Consider the following 23,611-nt stretch of genomic DNA (forward strand, 5'->3'; position numbering starts at 1 on the left):
TACAACCTAGAAAAAAAGGTAGAGCCAGCCCTGATGGCTTAGTGGTTAAAGTTCAGTGTGCTCCTCTTCAACGGCCTAGACTTGGCTCCAGGGTGCAGAGCCACACCATTCACGTGTCAGTGGCCATGCTGTGGGGAGAGCTCACACAGAAGGACTAGGAGGACTGACAGCTACGCACTGGGACTTTGGGGAGGGTAAAAAAAAAAGAAAAAGGTAGCAAAGTAGAGAAGGAAGAAATGGGAAAGTAGGATAAGTTCATTGATCTCCACACAGATAATAAGTGGGAACAAAACAAAACATTTAAAGCAGAAAAACAAAAGAGTAAAAGCCTAAGTAAAGAAAAAAAGAGCTAAGGTCATTATAAAGTTATTAGTACATAGTTTTAAAATATAAAGTTCTAGAAAGTACTATGACCAATAAAACTCTACTTAAAAAAAAAATTTAAAAAGAGCAAAGAAAATAGACCACATGGTAAAAGACAAACCATAATTATAATACACATAACTTAATATAAAAGAATATGACAAAGCTGAAACCAACCATATCAGTAATATAAAAGTAAATAGGCTTAACTCTTCTAGTAAAAGGATTTTCAGATAGGCTCATAATGTAAAACCCAATTTGGGGATGAATACAAGAAACACATCTTCTGGGGCCGGCCCCGTGGCCAAATAGTTAAGTTCATGTGCTCTGCTTCGGCAGCCCAGGGTTTCACCAGTTTGAATCCTAGGCGTGGACCTAGCACTGCTCATCAAGCCATGCTGACACAGCGTCCCACACAGCAGAGCCAGAGCCAAAAGGACCCACAACTAGAATATACAACTATGTACTGGGGGGCTTTAGGGAGAAGAAGAAAAAAAAAGAGGATGATGATGACTGGCAACAGATGTTAGCTCAGGTACCAATCTTTCAAAAAAAAAAAAAGAAACACACCTTCAACAAAGTGATTCATACAGGCTAAAATAAAGAGATGGACAAAGATATACCAAACAAATGCAAACAATAAGAAAGCAGAGGGGGGCTGGCCCCGTGGCCGAGTGGTTAAGGTCGCGCGCTCCGCTGCAGGCGGCCCAGTGTTTCGTTGGTTCGAATCCTGGGTGCGGACATGGCACTGCTCGTCAGACCACGCTGAGGCAGCGTCCCACATGCCACAACTAGAAGAACCCACAACGAAGAATACACAACTATGTACCGGGGGTCTTTGGGGAGAAAAAGGAAAAAATAAAATCTTTAAAAAAAAAAAAAAAAAAAAAAAAAAAAAAAAAGAAAGCAGAGGATAGGATCTTGTTATCAGGCAACTGTAGAACTCAGGTCCAAAAGCATTATGAGACAACAACAAGAAAAGGACACTGTACAATGCTAAAGGCTGCAGATGACAATGAAAATATAACAAGTACTAAAGTACCAAATGTTTCATAAAAGAAAAAGTACAGGATATACAAGGATAAGACAGCAGAGCCTTAATAACAAAAATCTTTTTTTTTTTTTTGGAGGAAGATTAGCCCTGAGCTAACATCTGCCGCCAATCCTCCTCTTTTTGCTGAGGAAGACTGGCCCTGAGCTCACATCTGTGTCCATCTTCCTCTACTTTATATACAGGACGCCTACCACAGCATGGCTTGCCAAGCAGTGCCATGTCCGCACCCGGGATCTGAACCAGCGAACCCCAGGCCACCAAAGTGGAATGTGCGCACTTAACCGCTGTGCCACTGGGACGGTCCCACAAAAATCTTAACTTAGTTCTTTCAGTCCAAGATAGTTCAAGTGGTCAAAAAATAAGCAAGGCTACAGAAAACCTTAAAAACAATCAATAACAGATCTTCTGAACATATATATCAAATTTGGTACTGTGGGAAAAAGAATATTTGACTTCAAAAGCTCATGAAAATTGACCATATGACGTCAGAAAGAAAATATCAAAATACTCCATAAAGTAGAAAAAAATAAAAATTTATTTGATCAAAATGCAACAAAATGAATTCATCTTTTGGTAAAGTTAGAGAAGCTCATATCAGAGAAGCTCTCCCACAGAAAAAAATATAAAATCTGGAAAAACTATTCAAAAAAGAACTGCCTGAAGGGACCGGCAAGCAACTAAAAGCAGGAAGAAACTGGAGAAGAGTCAACAGCAGAAGAAGGGAATAGATGCATTCATACAATGGAATACTACTTATCGATCAGGAAGAACAAATCAATGACACATGCAAGTTACATGATGAGTCTCAAAAGTATGCTGAAGAAAAGAACAGAGCACAAATGGACAATTCCATTTCTACTAAGTTCTAGAACAGGCAAAACCTATGGCAGAAAAAATTCAGAACAGTGGTTGTCTCTTGGAGTAGGGGTAGAGACAAGTACTCCTAGTTGGGAATTGGGAAAAAAGAAACACAACATATCCAAAAAGTATAATTTATTCAAAAGCAAAAAAAAGGCAAACCCGAACTGAAACAAGTAACAAATGATTCAGTTTATGAAACTGATAACATGACCATACAGAGAGAAAAAGATTACATCAAGTAACTTTTAACGTAGTCTCCTGATTCACTAACTACAGGAACGTATATATATATTTATATGTATACACACAGACACAGACACACACAAAAAGAACTTTCCTTGAAATGCATCACAAAACATAAGATGAACTGATGGATGAATAAAGGAAAGATACAGGATAGAGCAAAGACAGTAAAATATTAATTGTAGAATCTAGGTGGTGGGTATATGGGTCTTCACTGTACAATTCTTTCAACTTTTCTATATACTGGAAAACTTTCATAATTTCTGTATGTTGGAAAGGAACTGCAAAGAAATCTTGAACTTACCTAGGTGCATTTACTGTCAGTAATTACACTAGTACTAAAATGATGAAACTATTTTACATAATCATAGTATAAAACAAATAAGGAAACATATTACTATTATTTAGAAATTAAGATTTTCAGCATAAGAGATATAAATATAAAATAAAATAATTCAAGAAAACAAAAACCTATGAAGATCATTATAAACTCATGATTGTTTTAAAAGTCTCTCCCAAAGCTACATCCACCAAAAAGGCATAAAAGCAGTGATCCCCAGTAACAATGAGTACACCTAACGCCCAGATTTTGGTTTCAAAACACCACTCACCATTAAAGGGAACCTGGACTCATTAGAGAAATAACTGATTCTAGGTCTGAAGGCACAGAAAATACCAGGTAAGCCTGTGTTATCTTTATGTGCCAGAAAGTAAGGAAGTTCTTAAAGACTATAAAGGCAAGTCAAAATAACAAAGAAGCCAGTTTGAAAGAACTTCCATTGAACAATTCACAATGCATTATAAATATGGAGGGCAGATATGATTCCCAGAGGAATTCCATATAACTGAGAGATGATATAATACTGAGTGTTTAGTCCCACACTGTACTTAAACCAGTACTTCTCGAACTTGTCCACTGAAACAGCCCCTCCTTGACAAAATATCCTTATAAAGTCTGGTGAGAAGGAACATATATCCCCATGAGAACATAACCCATAACTATGCCACAATTCCAAATTTATCATGCTTTATCTTAAAAATTCATGCCATATTTATTCTATGGCTTTGCATATCTCCTGACACATAATCATGTACTCTCAGTGATACATGTGACTCAGTTTCAGAAGCACTGACTTAAACCAATGTATGTCTATCTGAAAAATATTTTTCTAGATTATGACACTGGAATAATTTCATTTTATAATGCCAGGGATAAATAATAATGAAAATTACTCAACATTTGTTGAGTACTAATTATGTAGAAGGTACTACGTTAGGTTTTTAATTATATAATCTTAATTTTCAAAATGTAAATATTATCATGCCAACTGTAATGAAAGAATTGAGGCGGAAAGAGATTAAATAGCTATCCCAAGGCAATACAGCTAATAAATATTAGGTACTTTGTACACAAGTCTTTATTATATCATGATCTCATCATTATTTTATTTTTACAGAAATCTCTTTCTCTGACCTGTGTTTTCAAGAATTTAATGGAAATGCACCATGAACAGCCCAACGGCCACTAATGTCTAAAAAGGAACTTTTCACTAGTGCTAGAGCTTTATGATTGATCAACAATGGGTGATGCAGGACCATTTATATTAAAAAAGAAACCAAACCTCACCACTACATTGAATCAATTCTTAGGTCCAAATAAGATTTGGCATTATAAACAGGATAGCATGTAAATTTCACACACAAATCCTAGACCTGATCCAACAGGGCAGCATGCAGTGACAGAACACAGGATATAAATTTCATTAACAAATCCTAGACCTGATCCAAAAGGGCAGCAGGGAGTGACAGAGAGAACAAGGATCAGAAGTCACTTGGAAAATCCTAAGTAACCTCTCATTAGCTTCTGTCACTAGCTAGTTACATGTCCTTGAATAAGTCACTTGCCTCTCTGGGACTTATGTTCACCATATGAAGGGGATAAGCTGGCAGATTTTTAAGTTCCCTTTCATTCATAAGGTTTTGTATCTTTTTAATTTTGCTGCCCATTCATTTCGATCTCTACATCTAAGTTTCCATTACCCTCAGACAGTATCTTCTTTATTGGACCATTTTCAAGCAATTAGGTTTTTTTTTACTTTAATTTCTATATACTCAATTATCAGTTTTGGTCCCTCTTCTTAAAATATTCCCTCAATCCTTGCTTCCTAACCACTTCACTTAACAACGAAGCTGCCCGGTGAAAAGTGCCGCCTTAATAGTAAGTTTACTCTGAGCTCTGCTGTCAAAATGTTTACGATATCAGAGGCTACTTCAGGGACTTTTTAAAAGCTTTGGTGATTTGATATTTGACCTCAAGCTTAAATTATATCGTGTTTTTAATTCAAATATTTAAGTACATTAGAAGCCACTGGTAAACTATGCTACTAACCATCTTCCAGTTTGATTTGCAATCTGCTCTTCTAATTTCCGTAGCTCCAGTGTGTAAGCCATTATTCGAGCATTGCACACCATAAGATTCTTAACTGCATGCAAAATCTGGTCTTTCTGAGTGCTCAGAGAAAGGAGTTTCCATATTCCTTCCCGCATTCGAATTTCTAAATCTATTTTTTCTTGAATGCAGCAGTCCTTAAAAAAGAGAGAGAGAAAAGCATTTTAAAAGATAGCAAAAATCCAAAATTACATTTTTTTTACTCCTAATAGATGGAAAATATACCAGATATCACTACAATTTTATACCATATTGGGAAAGTAACAAAGTTTTAATGTATGATAGTATATTAAAAATATAGCTATTTCAAAATGGTCTTTGCAAAACGTTAATCTTTTTTTTTTTTTGCAAAACGTTAATTTCTTGCTTTATTAGAAAGTCTTTATAATCTACCGAATAAACAGAACAAAGATGAGAAATATACATATTCTTATCATAATTGTACGAGATTGAATAGTGTCTCCCAAATATTCCTGTCCTCCCAGAACCTCAGAATGTGGTCTTATTTGGATATAAGGTTTTGCAGATGTAATTAGTTAAGATGAGGTCATACTGGATTAGTGTGGACCCTAAATGCAATGACTGCTCCTTTTGGGAAAGCCATGTGAAGACAGAGACACAGAGAGAACTCCACATGAAGACGCAGGCAGACATTGGAGTAATGAGTCTACAAGCCAAGAAGCACCAAGGACCAGAGGCATGAAAAGGTGAGGAAGGATTCTTCCCCAGGGCCTTCAGTGGGAGAACACCTTGATTTCAGACTTCTGGTCTCCAGAACTATGAGAGAATAATTTCCCTTGTTTGAAGCGACCCAGTTTTGGTAATTTGTTATGGCAGCCTCAAGAAACTAATATGATCATATACTAATTAATGTAAACAATACAGCACACGTACATATTATATAAGTTCCATTGTGAAATACCAAGAGGTGGTGATGACGCTGAATTAACCAAGGACAAACGTCCTAAAAGAGCAGATGCTGAATAAAGGAACTAAGCTTTAGCAGCAGGGAGGTAATAGGCTATTTGTCATGGTAACAAACATAAAAAAAATCTCAGAAGCAACAGAGTGAAAGCACTGGGCTTAGAAAATGCCAGAAGCTTTAGCTACCTGGAACAGACATTTAGAATATAGTTGAATATATTTATTTTAAAGAGTCACCATCAAACTACCAAATCATTTTAATTCCGAAAGTCTTTTATTCCATACAATGATCTTGTAATGGCCTAATCCTATAAACTAATTTCATGTGTAATATTAAAATTCTATAAACTGAAACATACTATTCTGATTTAACTCACAGTGGCTTTTTAAAAACTATAAATCATCAGATACTCTTTACTATACTACAAACATGTAATAATGCTCCAGTACATCTATTTCTAAAAATAAAATGGTCATCCTGGCTTCTGTGGGAAAAAAATGAATGCTATCATTTACTTTGTAATTGGATTAAAATCTATATCAAAAAATGTAAAGGGAATCTAATAACAAAACTTCCAGATATTAAAAAGACAATCTTTTCAAAAAGGAAAGCTGTAACTTAGGAGAGCAATAGTGTATGAAGATTACCCAAAAAGAGCAACTGCCGTAGATGATTTAACTTGACTATCTAAATCAATCAAATGTACTATTCACATGCAGAAAACAGATCTGTTTAATTACCTTGTGTAATTACATCATGTAATCACCACATAAAAACCTTCTTCTTGTAGTCTAACTCAAAACTGGCGTACTATATAAATGTAGTCATTTGCTGGTTTTCCTTCTTTAAACATGACTGAACTTCAACCACTCCATTTCATCTTTTTATGACTTGTCAGACCCAAAGTAAATTCTTCTTTAATGTAATTAGTAATTAATTACAAGAATTATCTATGTGATCCATATGTCTATAGAAATAAACTCTGGCAGGCTGGTTAGCATTGGAGAGTGCACACAGGGAGCAACTTGAAGCTGGGATGAATAGCTTTACCCCACAACTCAAATATAAACAAATACCATCTGGAGCCATTAAATTCAATTTTGCTTTTTAAATGCTACAGTGAGGCAGCAGTTGAACCAGCGCAGTGGTTCTGAAAGCCAGCTGCACATTAGAATCATCTCGGGCAGAGACAAAGGGCTTTATAAAAGTAACTAAGCTTATGACCTACCCCAAAACAACTGGATCTTTGGAGGTGGAGCCTGAGCACTTTTTTCTTTTTTCTTTTCTTTTTTTTTTTACAGTTCCTCTGGTGATTCAAAGTGCAACCAGGGCAGAGAAGCACTGCTGGACTACTTGAAATATTCCACAGCAATCTGGAACACTGCAGCAACCTTAAGGGACCAGTAGGTGGCCACAGCCACATTAAAAGGAATCGGTTTGGGCTTCTGGGATTTTCATCTTGTAAATGAAGACTGTCTTCTCATCATCACTTTTTTTTTTTTTTTGAGGAAGATTAGCCCTGAGCTAACATCTGCTGCCAATCCTCCTCTTTTTGCTGAGGAAGATCAGTCCTGAGCCGACATCTGTGCCCATCTTCCCTGACTTTATATGTGGGACACCTGCCAAAGCATGGCTTGCGAAGTGGTGCGTAGGTCCACGCCCAGGATCTGAACCAGTGAACCCCAGGCTGCCTAAGTTGTGCAGAGTGCACAAACTTAACCGCTGTGCCACCAGGCCAGCCCCTCTTCATCACTTTTTGATACAGACTTCATAAAATTATAGAGGCTTGGGAAATAGTAGAGAAAGGAAATGTAAAGTCAGCGTTTAAAAAAAAACTTTGTAAGGTTAAATATTCATTAAAGAAATGAGAAATATCTAGCAGACGTTAATATTAGCATTCCATCCGTGACAGCAGGGTCCAGCAGACTACACCCTGGCCAGTGCCTTCTTTTGTAAATAAAGCTGTACTGGAGCACAGTCACACCCATTCATACTGTCTACGGCTATTTTCAAGCTACAACAGCAGAGCTGACTAATTTCAACAGTGACCGTGTGGCCATCAAAGCTGAAAAATATTTACTATCTGTCCTTTTTACAGTAGTCTGCTGATCCCTAACCGAGTCGGATTAACATACATAGTGAAGTATGACCCTTCCTCCCCTGCTCTAAGGTGAATGGATGTGGATCTGGGAGGGCTGACACAAGCAGGATGAATTGTTGAGTGTATGGATGCTTTTAAACGTATTGGGGTCTTTTAAAAAAAGGGCTATTGTGCTAATAGTTTTGTGTTCTCCATGCAACTTCCTTTAGTACACGCCTGTACTTTACACACAGAGAAAACCTCTCTGGTCAGACGCTACTACTCTAGCCAACAAAGGCTTTATGGAGTCAAAAGACTTGTCTTTAGTTAATAAGGAGTGCAAAGCGCACCTGGGGCAGTAGTTGATGTCTAGTGCTTTACACAGTGAGAACAATGATCATGTAATGAGGGCACCCATTGAGCATTCAACGGTGATGCTTACTGACCTCAAAGAGGAAGGTAGGGAGCTAAAGTCATCACTGCTGCAGGCTCAGCCATAGAGGCAGAGCCAAGACTGATTAGGACCCATGACAAAGGCGTGTTTCTCCGTACCCACCCCTCCTAGAAGTGTCTGAATGCAAGTCTCCAGGAAGAGCAGAGAATGCGAGGAGAGCCATCTTCTAGCTATTTCTTCCACAATTTTCTGAATAAGGGCTGGCTAGTAATCAAGTTAAACAGAAGCCTACAGCACTGTTCTGATCTGGAAGGTACTCAAAGTCAGGCTAATAAAGATAAATGGACAGGGCAAGCCTAAAAATGAAACAGGGAGATGCCTTAAAAGTGAAAATCTAGATTATGTAGAAAACAGATACATACTACTAGGTTTTAAAGCTAGAATGGCACAAAGGAAGTGTAAAGAAAATGGCCTTAGTGTGGATACGGTTAAACCATGTTAGCTAAGAGACCAAGGTGAAAAAGAAGATTGCAGAAGAGTCTGTACAGTATACACTCTTTTAAAAGAAATTGTGTGTATTCTAAGAATTGTTTAGGTACAGAAAAAAGTCTAGATATTGTTAATAGTGATCATTCCAGGGGATGGAATTGGAGAAAGAATTCGTAAATTCATGTTTCTGTATAGATTCACTTTTCTGCAATGAGATAGTATTACTTCTAGAGTTTTCTTTTTATTAAGACTTCAAAAGCTTACACATTTGTAAAAAAAAGGCAGGTGGGCACCCCAATTGCTCAGAAGGATGAGACAAAAGATAATAACAAAAATAGCCATCTCTCAAGCATGTTCTGAGTGTCAGTTACTGTACTAAGTACTTTCAAGAGGCTCTCAAATTCCAACAACTTTCCGGGATAGGCATTTTACCCATTCTACAGCTGTGGAAACTGAGACTTAGAAAAGACAGGTAACTTATTCAAGGTTACACAACAAGCAGAGTTGCATTTGACCTTAATCTGACTCCAAAACCAATATTCTACACTGTGCGTAGTCACAGATGACTCCAAGTTTGACTAGAGGTGTTTCACTAGTGTACGACCACCTCAAACTCTTTGCTCCTATCCCTATGAGATGGCAGATTCATTAATCTCAAAGGAAGTACACCAAACAAAAATTCAGCGTTAGTCAAGCGTAAAATTCTCTTACTTACCCTCAATACTCCTGTTAGGTTGCAACCTATTACTATTTTGCTATTTTTCTCCAAGATCCAAACCAAAGGAATTCCACAACTCAATCTTTTGAATTTCTTGCTGCCTAAGAAATCATTAAGATTACCATACGACCCAGCTATCCCACTACTGGGTATTTATCCAAAGAACTTGAAATCAACAATACAAAGAGACTTATGCACCCCTATGTTCAGGGCAGCATTATTCACAATAGCCAAGACACGGAAGCAACCCAAGTACCCAATGACTGATGATCAGATAAAGATGTGGTACATATATATGATGGAATACTACTCATCCATAAAAAAAGACACAATCCTCCCATTCTCAACCATATGGATGGACCCTGAGGGCATCATGCTAAGCGAAATAAGCCAGACAAAGACAAACACCATATGATTTCACTCATATGTGGAATATAAACAAACACTGACAAAGAGAACAATTTAGTGGTTATCAGGAGGAAGTGGGGGGAGGGTGGGCACAAGGGGTGCAGAGGAACATTTATTTGATGTTTGACAAATATTATTGTACAACTGAAATTTCACAATGTTATAAACTATTTAGACCACAATAAAAAATGTTTTTAAATCAATAAGCATTGTACCTTCCCAAATGTAAATAATCCAGCCCTTAAGTATATTTAAACATTTAGTCTCATTCCATGTAGCCAAACTTCTTTCACGACCTATCTTCTTGCCTCTTTTGTACCATTCCTAAATATTACTGCTGCACAGAGCTCAATAAATATTCTCGAACAGCTACACCAACACCTATATGATATGCACAAGAACCTCAAGAGATCGCCAACTCACTAGAAATTTTTTGTTAATTGTGTTAACAATCAGGACAGCCAAAGTACATAACAGGATAGGACAGAAAAGAAATACTGTACACCAAAATGTTTGAAAGTTTTGAAAATGCTGGCATAAAACAGCATAAATTACCAATAAAAGTACTGGACATTTTTGCATAATGATTCTTAACGTCTCGCTTTTATTTTTCCCAGTATCATTGAAGACTTCCTAACAATTTTGTATCTGTTGAAGTTCCTAAGGCTTCTAGAAAAGATGATAGGTTTCCAAACAAAGGTTTTGCCAAGTTTCTAAGCAAAGATAATAGGTTGGACCACACGAAATAACTAACACTCCCAATTCTGACCTACAAAACTGGCAATTTCATGTGGTTGAACCTACTTCAGAAGTAGATAAAAGAAGGTGGAGAATAAAATGGAAATGAAGATCCAGCCTAAAGACATCAGTTTTAAGACCCTAAAGTTATGGTTAAGACTGGAAAGTACAACATTTTAATAACTGATTTTGCCAAGAAATAACGCACATCTATATTAAGTAAAAAGGTTTCTAACACATTTTACATGGCTAAACAGCAAACATCAAATTTCTCTCCTAGCCAATTCAAAAAGAATCCACTATCAAACCAACTTCTAAAGTTCAGAGTTTGCAGTTTGTTCATCCACCCCGCCCCCTCAAGGTATGCTGGGTGGAGACATCGCTCTGGTAACCGTGCTTTCCATAAAAATCCAGTAGTAAGCAAACTGTCCTGCACTGGCCTCGGGGAGATTCTTAGAAATCCCGGGCATCCCCCTGCCTCACCTACACTCGCAAAGTATCAGTGTCCAAACCGTGGGGCGCAGAGGAGTGGACAGGTGCGCTCGGAAACGCGCGACGGGACGCTGGTATCGCTTCCCCATTGCGGCCTGTTTCCTTCCTAAGAAATCGGGCTTCGGCGGAGGGGGCCGAGAAGGGGGCTTCCCAGCTCCGTTAGCCCCTCAAAAGTGCAGTCTCCTACTCCTTCCCTTTGTTTCTGGCCGCGGCTGAAGACGAAACGCGGAGCGAGGGCTTTCCCGACAAGACCAAACAACGGCGGGAGGACTGGAAGCTGGGCCCCTCTCACTCACCTGCTGGGCGGGAAGCCCCGCAAGGCCGAGCTCGGGACCCCTCAGGGTCTGCCCCTCCATCTCCAGCGCCGCAGCCCGGCCGCCGCCACTCCTCCAAAGGTATGATTTGAAAAGCCCGCCGCAGGCTGGAGCCGCGGAGGACGCCAACCGCCCGGCCGTACCAAGTCGGGCGCAGGGGGAGGGGGCCCGGCGCCGGGAGCTGGCGCGCGCACGCGCAGTGGGCGCCCCGTGCCCCGCGCCTCCCGCGCCGGTTTGCGGAGCCCGAGTTCTCACTGCGGGCAGGGAAGTGGGGAGCGGCGGGCCGACTTAAGGCAGTTTGGGACGTGGGCGGAGCTGCACCACAGTGGGCGGGGCTGTAGTGAAAGTGTCAATCGCTGAGCTCGCCTGACCTAGCTCAGGGTTTAGGCTGGTGGTTTTTGAGGCACGCCCTCTGCGCGGGGTGCCTTCTGCCTGCATCCCTCCCAAGGCGGCCCAAAGCGTTTGGGGGCTGGCTGAGTCAAAGCTGCAGTCCCTGGGCTCCTGGAGGCAGCTCACTCACACAGTGTCACTGCGAGCCCATGGCCTCGCTCCCAGAGAACCAAGTGACCCTCTTCTCAGCGCTCACTCTCTCACACAGCACAACATTGTCACCCGGGGTCACTCAGATCACGGACTTACTGATCAGGCTCGTGAGACACCGTGACACATTTCACAAGGTCTTTGCTTTTGCCCCCAATGTTTCTTTATAATTCCAGATGCTCTCACCCACGTAGTCTGTTCTTTCTTGCAAAAAACTTCTTTCATTACTTTGGCCACCAACAGGCAAGGTGACAGCACGATGGGGTATTATTTCTCCAGAGACCCATTTCTCATTGTCCCTAAAGACAAACACAAAGACTCTTTTTCGTTAAGGAGTTTTGTTATTAATCGTAGTGGGAAAGTATAGAATCTTTAAAAATCAAAATTCTGGTGCCAAAGATTTCAGGCCCTTGAAAGGTGCTTAAAATCCATTCTCCCTGGCCTAGCCTGACTTCTCCTTGAAAAGGCAACAGGAAGCCTCTGGCTTCTGATATTTTTTCTTCTGAGGGAGGAGTCCAGCAAATCAGCCGGTCCACCCTCACCTCATAGAAGGCCTTGGACACTTTTCCTTCTATAAACAGGGCGACGGTTTTTTATTTGCTTGAAGCAGTCCCTGTTTGCATCTGTCTCAGTGTCTCACTGGTCTTGCACTTGTCCCAAAGTGGATATTAAATTATATGGTCACGTTATCCACAAGACCCTTTTTAAAGCAGTTGGTTTGAAGATGTACTTCTAAAAATATAGTGAGTGCCCTTACTCTCAAATGGATAATTTGCGTCTTTGAGGCCCTTTGAACTACATGGTACTAGAAGCTGCCCAGCTAGGAATGACGGTACATTAGGAATGTATGGGTCATTAGAAATGACCCATATCCTTACACACAATTAGAAAATATGTCCAGCTCAAAATTACCAACACGGAGTTCACCTCATTCTCTCCAAAGACACATCTGAATTCCAGAGTCATTAGGTACCCTTCCCCCAGTGCACACTCCTCTTTTGTGCTTACCACTTTGTGGTATAATTATCCTCTACTCAAACTGAGCTGCATGAGCCTAGTATAGTACCTGACTCATGAAATAAATACACACAGGGAGCTCATCATCAGACATATATCATTTCCATATAACACACACAGCTCTCAGACTCAGATCAAAATACTTATAGAAGGCATTGTTTCATGAAAATTGACCAGCCAACCAATTTTAAATTGGACACCAATGAAGAATATCTGATGAGTAATTATTGGATATATAAATGGAGATGCACTTATTTATAATACTTGAAGAAAGAGATCTAGGAAAGATCATATTTAGTAATTATCTGTAGTTTGGACAGTTGCTATTAAAGACCTTTCTCTTTGGAGAGGAAGATATGATGTGGCCCTATCTCTTTATTATTCATCAAAGGATGTGGCCAGGAAGTGCTTAAGATAAAACTATTATGTGATGATTAAAATACCTCAGAGTAGGAATGCTGTTTCCTTATATATTCCCAGGCCTTTTCTTATTACTGCTAGCTTCATCAAACGTAGTCTTCTCTGGTGTATGTGATGTACATAAAAATAGAATAATCCATGGAAAGTACCAAAACGTTAAAGATTTCGTATGCAATAGTTTGATTAGCTTGAGAATGAGTGAATGAATGAATAAATGAATTTAACGATGCCCAGAAAGTAAGAAGTACTACCTTTCACCATCTCAAATGTTTGAGAGATAACATTTGGTCATCTCCCATTTTCGATACAATATCCCACCCTCCTTGGGCTCCCTCAATAGGTGGATGTCCACCCAACCATCCCTGTGTAGGAGATATAGCTGGAGGCTAAGTGATGGAATTACTGTCCTACCAATATTACTTCCATTATGCATTTAATGCTAATTATAAATATTAGCATATATAACAAATATATACTATTTAATAATTAAATAGAAAATCAGTATTTGATGTGGATAGAACAGCCAATTTAGAAAGTAATACTAATAAATGTTAAAGTATATTTGTCTACTCTTTATTCCCTACATTCCTCTTTTTAACTCTCTAAAAGACCAAAAGAAAGGAAAATACTGAACTTGAAATCAGCTCTCTTACATAATAGACCCGTTATTTTAAAAAATGCAGTTTGCCCCAGAACAGGTAACTGTTGTGGTTTCTAATATCCCCTAGACTCTCTTTTTTTCTTTTTAGGAAGATTAGCCCTGAGCTAACATCTGCTACCAATTCTCCTCTTTGTGCTGAGGAAGACTGGCCCTGAGCTCACATCCGTGCCCATCTTCCTCCACTTTATATGTGGGACGCCTACCACAGCATGGCTCGCCAAGCAGTGCCATGTCTGCACCCAGGATCTGAACCAGCGAACCCCAGGCCACCAAGGCAAAACATGAGCACTTAACCACTGTGCCACTGGGCCGGCCCCCTAGACTCTAAGATAAAAAAATATATATCCTATTAAACAATTCTCTTGGTGCTTCCTTTACTTATCTGTTATCTTCTAGGTAATGAGTTTAGAATGAACTTCACAGGCTGGAGCTGTATTTTGAATTATATGTAAAGAAAAGAAGAAACTGAAGTAAAGATGCTAAGCAGAGGTACAGCATTTGCTCAAATGAATAGGCCATCATCTACAAACAGCTGAAGCATCATGTAATCATACAGAGGATATGGAATGCAGAGTCTGGGGACTTATTAGCCCTATGACCTTGGGCAAGACACTCAGTATCCTCAGTATCCTTATCTGTAAAACGAGTATAATAATACCCAGCTTGTCTTTTACAATTTGTTAGGAGACTCAAATGAGATGAGATTTGTGAGAGTGCTTTGTAAACTGGTTATGCCACACAAACGTGAGGCATTGCTGCTGCAGGAAGAAAACATCACTACCTTTGGCAAATGTACAGGACTGCAGAACCCTGAGAACTGGGTAAGAAAAGCCAAGTGAATAGGGTTGGATATATTCAAGATATAACGCCTACCACTGAAAAGTAATTAATACCTAGATTATACATAAAGAACTCCTACGAATCAGTAAAAACCCAACTGGAAAGTGATCAAAAGTTACTGTAGGCATATTGTGGGAGAGTAAACCTAAACGGCAAATAAAATGTGAACAGTTGCTCAACTTTATTGTTAGTTTAATCTGTAAATTTGAAAATTTGCAATTTACAGATTAAGACCCCAAAGAGAATATTTTATAGTCACTAGATTGGTAAATATTAAGAAATTTGATGATACCAAATGTTGGTGAAGATGCAAGTTAAAAGGATATTATACACTGGTAGTGGGGATATAAATTTGTTCAATCATTTTGGAGAAAAATTCAGAACTATCTTATAAAGTGAAAATATGCATACCCAGCAAGTCCACTCTTCAGGATATATATCCTTAGGGAAATTCTTGCAAATGTGTACCAGCAACATTGCCTGTAATAGCAAAAGTATTTAAAAAATCCAAATGTTCATTTCCGGAGAATTGATAAAAAAAATTCTGGCAATTTACTGAGTGGAACATTATATATCAGGAAAAATGGATAAATCATAGGTACATGTACCATCATGGCTGAATCAGAAATATTAAACGAAAAAAGCAAGTTGCAGAGGAGTAAAACAGAATATATAATTTTTACAAAGCTGAATAATGAGACAATCTAAGTACATCGTTTAGGAATACATACCTGTGATAAAAGTTTATATTTAAAAACGAAGAGAGTGCTAAAAACAAAATTCAGGATAGTGACTATGTCTCAGAGAAGGGCAGGGGGATGGGATGGAGACAGAGCATACAGATATAAAGCTACTCGTAATGTTTTATTTCTTAAATTGAGTAATGGCTTCTTGGGTATTCACTTTAATGTTTACCTGATAACTTACATATACAGCACATATATTCTTTTGGATGCCTCAAACATTTCATAACCAGAAATAATTCTAAAATATTCTCGTACAAGTTGGACAATGGTGATAATATGTGGTATTTTAAAAGAAGCTTATTTGACAAAATAGTAATACATTTTTTGGCTTACAAAATGGAACTTACCTTTGATCAAATGAATCATCAAAATTTGATTCATTTCCAGTTGGAACCTGTCTCATTCTAGCATTATTTAATATTCACCCATAAATACATAAACTAGTTGAAGGGAAAAAAGGGCTCATCCATCGCACTTCAAGATTCATTTCCAGGGAAATTTTACTTTTGATGCTTAATGTTGATCCATTATGATTTGTAATATACTTATTTTGTTTTTATCAACTGTGTACTACTATTGATTTTAATAATGCAATCCAAAGGAAAACTCATGACAATTAAATCTTATCACATGAAATGTAAAACCGTATAAAATTCCAATTTACATGCATGTGTTTATTGCAGAGAAACATGATAAGATAAGCAATAGACCTCTCAAGCACAAAAATATTTTATAGTAGCATAAAATTCTGTGGAGGAAGTGGAATAAAAATACAAGTTTAAGTAGGAAAAAGAACAATGTAAAATTTCCACCTTAGAGATAAAGTGGTTCGTATATGTTTTAAGTGGATGATGGTGGCCGGGTGCCAAATCTTTAACATTTTGGATTCCACTGTATACACTTAATACAATGTTTTAAATTTTACATCGTAATTATTTTCAATACACCAGCAATTACATCGTTTGTAACTATTTAAACGCAGACTAAAACAGTACAGATACCACCCTAAAAATATATAAGGAGTAAAAAGTTTTTTAAAATTGTTTTTAGTGTTGTGCACAAAAATTTTTGAAAATTGCTGATTTAGATAACCAATAACAACTCTAGAGGCATCTATGTCTAACAGAAGGGCACACTTGTGGACTCACTTCCTCAAATTTTTCTCTAATTCTGCTCCCTCCGCTTCCACCACCTCTCACGGTCTCTTATATGCACCTCCAGTTTCCTGGACAGACTCAGCTCCTTCTCTAGGTAAGCTTTTTCTTGACGTGCACTTCTACCATCAATTAGGGTAAGGACAAATTCTTCTCTTCCTGCTTTGGTTCTGGAAATGTTCTCTTCATAGATATTCGCCATCATTTTCTCCTTCTCAAGAGTGTCTTGGCTATTATTGGGCCTTTCCTCTCTCGTGTAAAATTTTGAATCAGCTTCTCAAGTTCTGAAGAAACAAAAAAGAAGCCTGTTGGGATTTTTATCAGAATTGCATTGAATTTAGAAGGGAATTATATATTTAGGATATTGGGCATTCCTATCCATGAACATCACATGTGTTGCAAATTTAAATCTTCTTTGATGTCTTTCAGTAAAGTTTTACAGTTTTTTCCACGTAGACCTTGCATATCTTTTGTTCCCTATATTTTTGAATTCTTTATATCTCTTCTTGCTATTGCAAATAATGCTTTAAAAATATGTCTTCTGTTTTGTGGCTAAGGTATAGAAATAAAACTGATTTTTGTCTATGTTTTTATATCCAAATAGCTTGCTAAACTCTTATTATTTCTAATAAATTGTCTGTGGGTTTTCGGGAGTATTCTATGTAGACAACTAAGTGTGAATAATAACAACTGTGTTTCTTTTCTTTCTAATAGTTGTTATTCTTTTTACCTGACACTCCAGTGGTTAGGGCAGGCAGCCAATACAGTGTTAAATGGAAGTAGTGGTAGTGGGCATTCCTATCTTCTTCTTGCTTTTAAAGGAAATGTTTCTAATGTGTAACCATTTCTTTAGCTCACTAAGAATACATTGTTCACCGTGTAACTTTGGATTTATAACCTTCATTCTTAAGCATTAAGTCTTCAAAAATTGCCTCTCCTCTATCCTTTTGGTCATTCAGGGACCACAATTGGACATAGCTTAAATCTTATTCTATTGTCTTTATCTCCTAACATTTCTTTTATATTCTCCATTTTCTTGCCTCTTTGTGCTGAATTCCAAGTTGAAGTAAGTAAAGTGTAAAATAGTATATAGTATCAAGAAACTTTTTGTCACTTGTAACCCAAATAATGTGGCTCTGACTTCTTGAAAGGACATTTGTGCATGCTAGAGAACATTGGCATCAGATATACATCTCTATTTTTTGTGTCCTAACCATACCTTCATCTTTTGGAATTTCATGTCTTTGACTTGTGGATGTTGCTATAACAATGTCACTTTCCCTAGCATAGTATAAATAAAATGTGAGGGGCCAGCCTGGTGGCTGAGTGGTTAAGTTTGTGCGCTCTGCTTCGGCAGCCCAGGGTTCCACTGGTTCGGATCCTGGGCATGGACATGGCACCACTCATCAAGCCATGCTGAGGCAGCATCCCACATGCCATAACTAGAAGGACCCACAAGTAAAAAAAGTATACATCTATGTACCGGGGGGCTTTGGGGAGAAAAAGGAAAAATAAAATCTTTATAAAATAAATAAAATGTGAGATTTTACCTGCAGGTGATGCTTCCACTGACATTTACTCATGGTGACTTGTTCCCTTGTGTTTTTTAGCCTTTGATTCAGTGTTCATATTTAGCTAACGTCAACTTTCTTCTAGAGAAGATTTGCGCATGCTTCTGCTGGGAACCATAAGGGTCTAGATACCTGAGACCTGTTATCCCAGATTCCTAGGTTTGATATAAGAATTTCAGGTGGAGTTCTTCTACTTGCCACTGGAAGAGCAAAATCATTTGTGCATGTGCATTTGCACTCATGCATGTATAGCTCACAGCTCTGGTTTCAACTCAAGATTTTTTCATTTGGTTAGTTGTTTTTGTTGTTGTGTTATTCTATTTTTAGTCTCTTAGAGATTTTTCTTCTTTCTTGAGATCCCAGAAATGCTACAGAAGTTATATTTTATGCATAATTTATGTTTTATGTAAACTTATTCAATAGTGAGAGGAACCATTATTCGCGAAGACCACCATACAGCCGATACAGAAGTCCATGAGAAAGGGTATTTTAACACCAAAAATATAAGAAGTACATAACTGCAGAATAAAGAGCAGTCTCAAATTGCACGCATTTGGTTTTAAGGGAAACTCACCATATTGTCTTTGTTTTTCTCCTTCTGCAAATATAGTCACCAGAAAAAGCTGCTCAGTGTCCCAACAAGGTCCTATTCCCCGATGTTCACTTCGAATGTGTCCAAGGAGGAAATGGAACAGATGAAATTTTTCAGAGGGTAGAACAAAGAGCCATGGAGACTAAATGGACTGGAAAGCCCCTTCCAGGTCTAATCAAAGAACATTTCTCTCTCCTTGAGATAGAGGATCCTTGCAATATCTGCCCACTGGGATTTCACACCTGTTACAGACCAGCAACTGCTGTGTCTCCCATTCTTCTCCTTTCTAAAGGGGAATAGTTATTGAGGTTACCTGAACATGTTTCGCCAATGTATATTGGATGTTTGGAGAGCAGATCATTTGCGTTTTTAGTTCATAGATTTTTTGGTTCAAGAGGAGCCACACACAGACATCAAGGTTTCTCCCTGATGGGGATTACAATGTATCACCCATAGATCCTGCTCTTTGAGCTTGGTGTCCTTATTATATGACATTTTTGGGTTTACTCCTTCAGAGAAGGCTGAGAACATATTGCCTATAGGAAGGTGAATTAGTTGAATATTTACTATGTAGAAGGACTTACTGTTGTAATCAATGACATTCAAAAATATTTCTGGTTTGGTTCACTGCATCATAGGTTTGCATGTTTGCAATTAGCCATGGCTACGAGGCATTTTTTGGCTGATGAATCATGAGCAGAAGTGTCTGTGCAGCAGCTTTAAGAGCAAGTGTGTGATATGCTGTAATTTTCTTTCCCTCTGTCCCAGTGACAGGCAACTTTCCAGATAATGAATGGTACAATATCCTGGGTTTCAGAGTGAAAGAACTGGAGAGAGTTCCAAGACATCTTGTGATAGACATCGATTAACAGCAAGAAATATATCTTTGTTGTTTTGAGCCTTTGGATCTGGGGACTGTTTGTTGCTACAGCATTACCTAGCCCATCCTGACTGATACAAGTACCAAACTGAGAGACAGGATTTAAAGTATCGTCGTAGCCCTGCCACCTAATATCTATGTGCCGTGTCACTTGACATCTCTAAACCTAAGTTTCTTCACCTGTGATGTAGGACTAAGTATTCTTCCCCTGTCTGCTTCATGGGCTTGTTGTTGGTATCCACTACTTGTGAAAGTGTTTGAAAAATGCAAAGCATGTGCAAATGCATGCCAGTAGTATGATTCACAACATTGAATTGGTTTATTCATATCTATACAAGGTCAAACCCAAGAAGAAAACATTAGAGAAGTTATGAAAACTCAAGATTCAAGTTAGATAACAGTGGAATGAGTGACTTGATAATTTCAGCATGAAGTAGGGATATTTGCATCTAAAATATCTAAGTAACTACACACACCCTGTCTTATAATCATAAACCTCTTTGAAGAGCCTTTAATGCTTTGGAAGTTTTATTGTAAGATAAAGAGTTGTGACTAGCAAAAATAAAATCAAAGGTAATTTTAGAAAAAGAGTTTATTTTGGCCTTAGAAAGTATTATATTTTTATTTTGTGTGATATCAGGGTGAGCATTGAATTGGCTTGCTTACCACAAATTCCAGAGTCAAGCTTATTACCCTACTTTGTTTTCAAGCTCCATCTGCCTTTCCTTCACCCTCAAATACTGAGTTCCCAGGGGTTAACCCTTGTCTTGCACTGAGATCACCACATTAGAAAGAATAAATCATAGAGTCTTGTAAAAATGCCTTATTATTTGCTGAACACCTAAAGGCAGGAGAACATCCTGTGACCGCTGTCCACAGAGCGTGAGCCTGTTCAGCAGTTCTGCATTGGTTAACGAAGACCGTAAACGATCACTAAAGCTGTCCCTGAGAAGGAACTCTGGGTCTTGTGGGACTGTTGTTTTTGGCTTGCCATTTGCTGTGTTATGAATGGCCAGGCAGGTAGGGCAGGGATCCATGCTGATTCTATAAAGTGCTGTGTTGACTGGTGCTATCACAGTAATGATGATGATGTGTGATGGATAATTATACATGAAACACTGAACTTCTTCTCTTACGTAGAAGACGCCTGCAATGGATTACTTATCTCTGTCCTTTCTAGTTTTGCATTGAGAAATCTAAAAGATTCAGGATTCATTTTCAGCTGTATAAGCTTTACTTATTAGTTATGCTTAAATTAGATGTTAAATAATAGTTGCTGCTAAAGGAAAGCTTGCTTTGCTGATCACTCTTCTAATTTCTTTCTATTGACTCTGCCATGAATATAATTTCATTGCTTCAAACTATTTCTCTGCTACTTACAGATAGTCATTCATTTATAAAACATGAACTAAATTCTTGAGTTGAAATAAGTAAATAAAGTGTAAAATAGTACACAGTATGAGTAAGAAAATTTTTGTCACTTGTAACTCAAATATTGTGGCTCTGACTTCTTGAAAGGGCATTTGTGCATGCTAAAGAACATTGGCATCAGATATACATCTCTATTTTTTATGTGCTAATAATATCTTCATCTTTTGGAACTTCATTTCTTTATTTTGTGGATGTTAGTATCAAAATGTCACTCTTTCTTCCTAGCATAGTATAAATGAAATGTGAGATTTTTACCTGCAGGTTTAATGTGTCACTCTAAATACTTTGAAGAACTCCATATAATTCTAATCATGCACGTGATTCATATTTGAAAAATGTCTAACCAAAATATTCTTTTAAAATGTTACCGTGCGCAGAAAAATGTACTCATATTAAATAGAAAAGACCAGGTAATCCCCCTGCTGAAAGAATTTTCTTCCGTGCCCAAGAACTTACTTTTCTGCATAGTTTTTATTTAACTGAATTCTTCTCTGCGTTTTTGCTTAATGGTTTCTTATGTTCAAGCTAATTATAGAAATTACATGCAAAGTGATATGTATTTTATTATCTAAGATGAACTCAGGTTCTGCTTTTGGACATTGCTTATTTATAAAACTAAATTTACCTTTATTAACTGTGCTTAAAATTAATAAAATAAAAAGAGTGGTTAAAGAAATGAGGATTATCATAAATTACTCTTTAACATAATGCAGTTTTAACAAAAATGAGTTTTATATGTTGAAAATGTCTGTAGAAAGGAATAAAAAAATTCTTAAAAGCCTTAGTATATCTTACTAATTTTTTTCTATATCTAATTCATTTATAGGGGAAACAAGCTAATTATTGATTAAACATGTTAATCACCTTTTATTATTCAAGCTAAGCATTTCCCCTGCAAAAATTTACATTGTCCCAGAAAATTCATTTTAATAGAATGACTGGTTAGATATGTTAAATAAATAGAAGGTTTTACCATGTGTATTTTGAATATGAGAATGATTTAGTAATTATCACCAAATGTACAAGGTAGGTGTTATACTATGTTTTTCTTAGGGTACAGAATAAAATCTATTGTGTAACAATGTTAGCAAAGAAAGATCTAGGTTGATGTCAATTCTTTATGGCTTAATCAGGTCAGAATTTTTGTGACTATTGGCAAAATGTATAACAGGACTCTCAGAGCAAAAAAGATTCAATCACAGAATTTTAGAAATTAGAACAAACCTTACAGAATCTGTCTAGTTCTACTCTACAATTTTATAGAAGAGGGTAGAAACAATGTAATCATTATAAAATGTTATAAAAATAACAGAAGAATTTACTACTTATTAAGTACCTTTGATGTGCTTCTGGAGCGTATTGGCAATCTCTTCCTAAAGATCTTTAGTAATATGATAAATTGCTGGCTTTAATTTATTATGTATTTGTATAAACATTAATATATACTACATGGCATCTTGAGGTCCAATTCCTACATCTGATAAGTGATTTTCTGATGTGGCCTTTTCGATGACAACATTTACTAAAGGACATGAATTGGTTGTTATTCGTGGGCTCCCACAATATTTCTCCATCATTTAAAAATCACTGCTTACAGTATCGGCAAAGGTTTCACCCAGGTGGCAATACATGATTTCCCCAAGGGCCATCTCCTTATGTTTATCAACAGAAATATGTGAACGGGTTTGGCTATGGTTTGTCTTTCCAGCTGTGAGCCTAAAAGTTATAGTGCTGTTGGACATGTAGACAGTTAAATGGAAAAGAAAGTGGGAGCAAGAAAGAAGAGGTGCCCACTACCGAAGATCCTACTGTGCAATTTGTTTGTCTGCCCTCCGTATCCAATTGCCAGGGTTTATATAAGATTCACTAATCAACCAGGAGCTCAGTGGCTGTGACCGTTGCAACGTCTTTTAAATAAAATGCTTCCTTGACTGCACTGTGGTATAGCTGCACCCGCCACAGAATAAATGCATTCATTCGTCCGCTGAGAAAGTCATTTTTTCCTTCCTTGCAGTAGCAGCAATTTTCCTCTTCAAAAATAAAGCAAAATACAGCTTTTAAGATTGGGCTCTTGAACGATAGTCACATCTCTCTATCGAAAGCCAGGAGTTAGCCTCAATGTTGTTGAATTCATTCTCAGGTTTCATTAGAGAAAGGTTACTGTTAGAAGGATAACCAAACACAGGATTTCAGTTGCTGAATTTTGTCTTTAATTTTTCAGATGAAAAGTA

The 23,611-nt window shown here is 37.7% G+C and overlaps 1 protein-coding gene across 3 annotated transcripts in view; it reads right to left on the reverse strand.

The window, feature by feature from the left end:
* Window positions 1-11,886, reverse strand: part of RTKN2 (rhotekin 2) — a 79,228-nt gene extending 67,342 nt beyond the window's left edge. The window contains exons 1-2 of one of the 3 annotated variants that reach the window (XM_008516579.2): window positions 11,511-11,886; window positions 4,911-5,107 (exon numbers count right to left, since the gene is read on the reverse strand). In XM_008516579.2, coding sequence (XP_008514801.1) covers window positions 4,911-5,107; window positions 11,511-11,570 — 257 coding nt within the window. In that variant the 5' untranslated portion in view covers window positions 11,571-11,886. Of the gene's footprint in view, window positions 1-4,910; window positions 5,108-7,123; window positions 11,296-11,510 lie in introns of those variants that run through there. The other 2 variants (XM_070563352.1, XM_008516580.2) reach the window with 2 other exon arrangements.
* Window positions 11,887-23,611: the final 11,725 nt, after the last annotated feature.

The sequence above is a fragment of the Equus przewalskii genome, chromosome 1 (genome assembly GCF_037783145.1).
Source record: "Equus przewalskii isolate Varuska chromosome 1, EquPr2, whole genome shotgun sequence".
Taxonomy (NCBI): domain Eukaryota; kingdom Metazoa; phylum Chordata; class Mammalia; order Perissodactyla; family Equidae; genus Equus; species Equus przewalskii.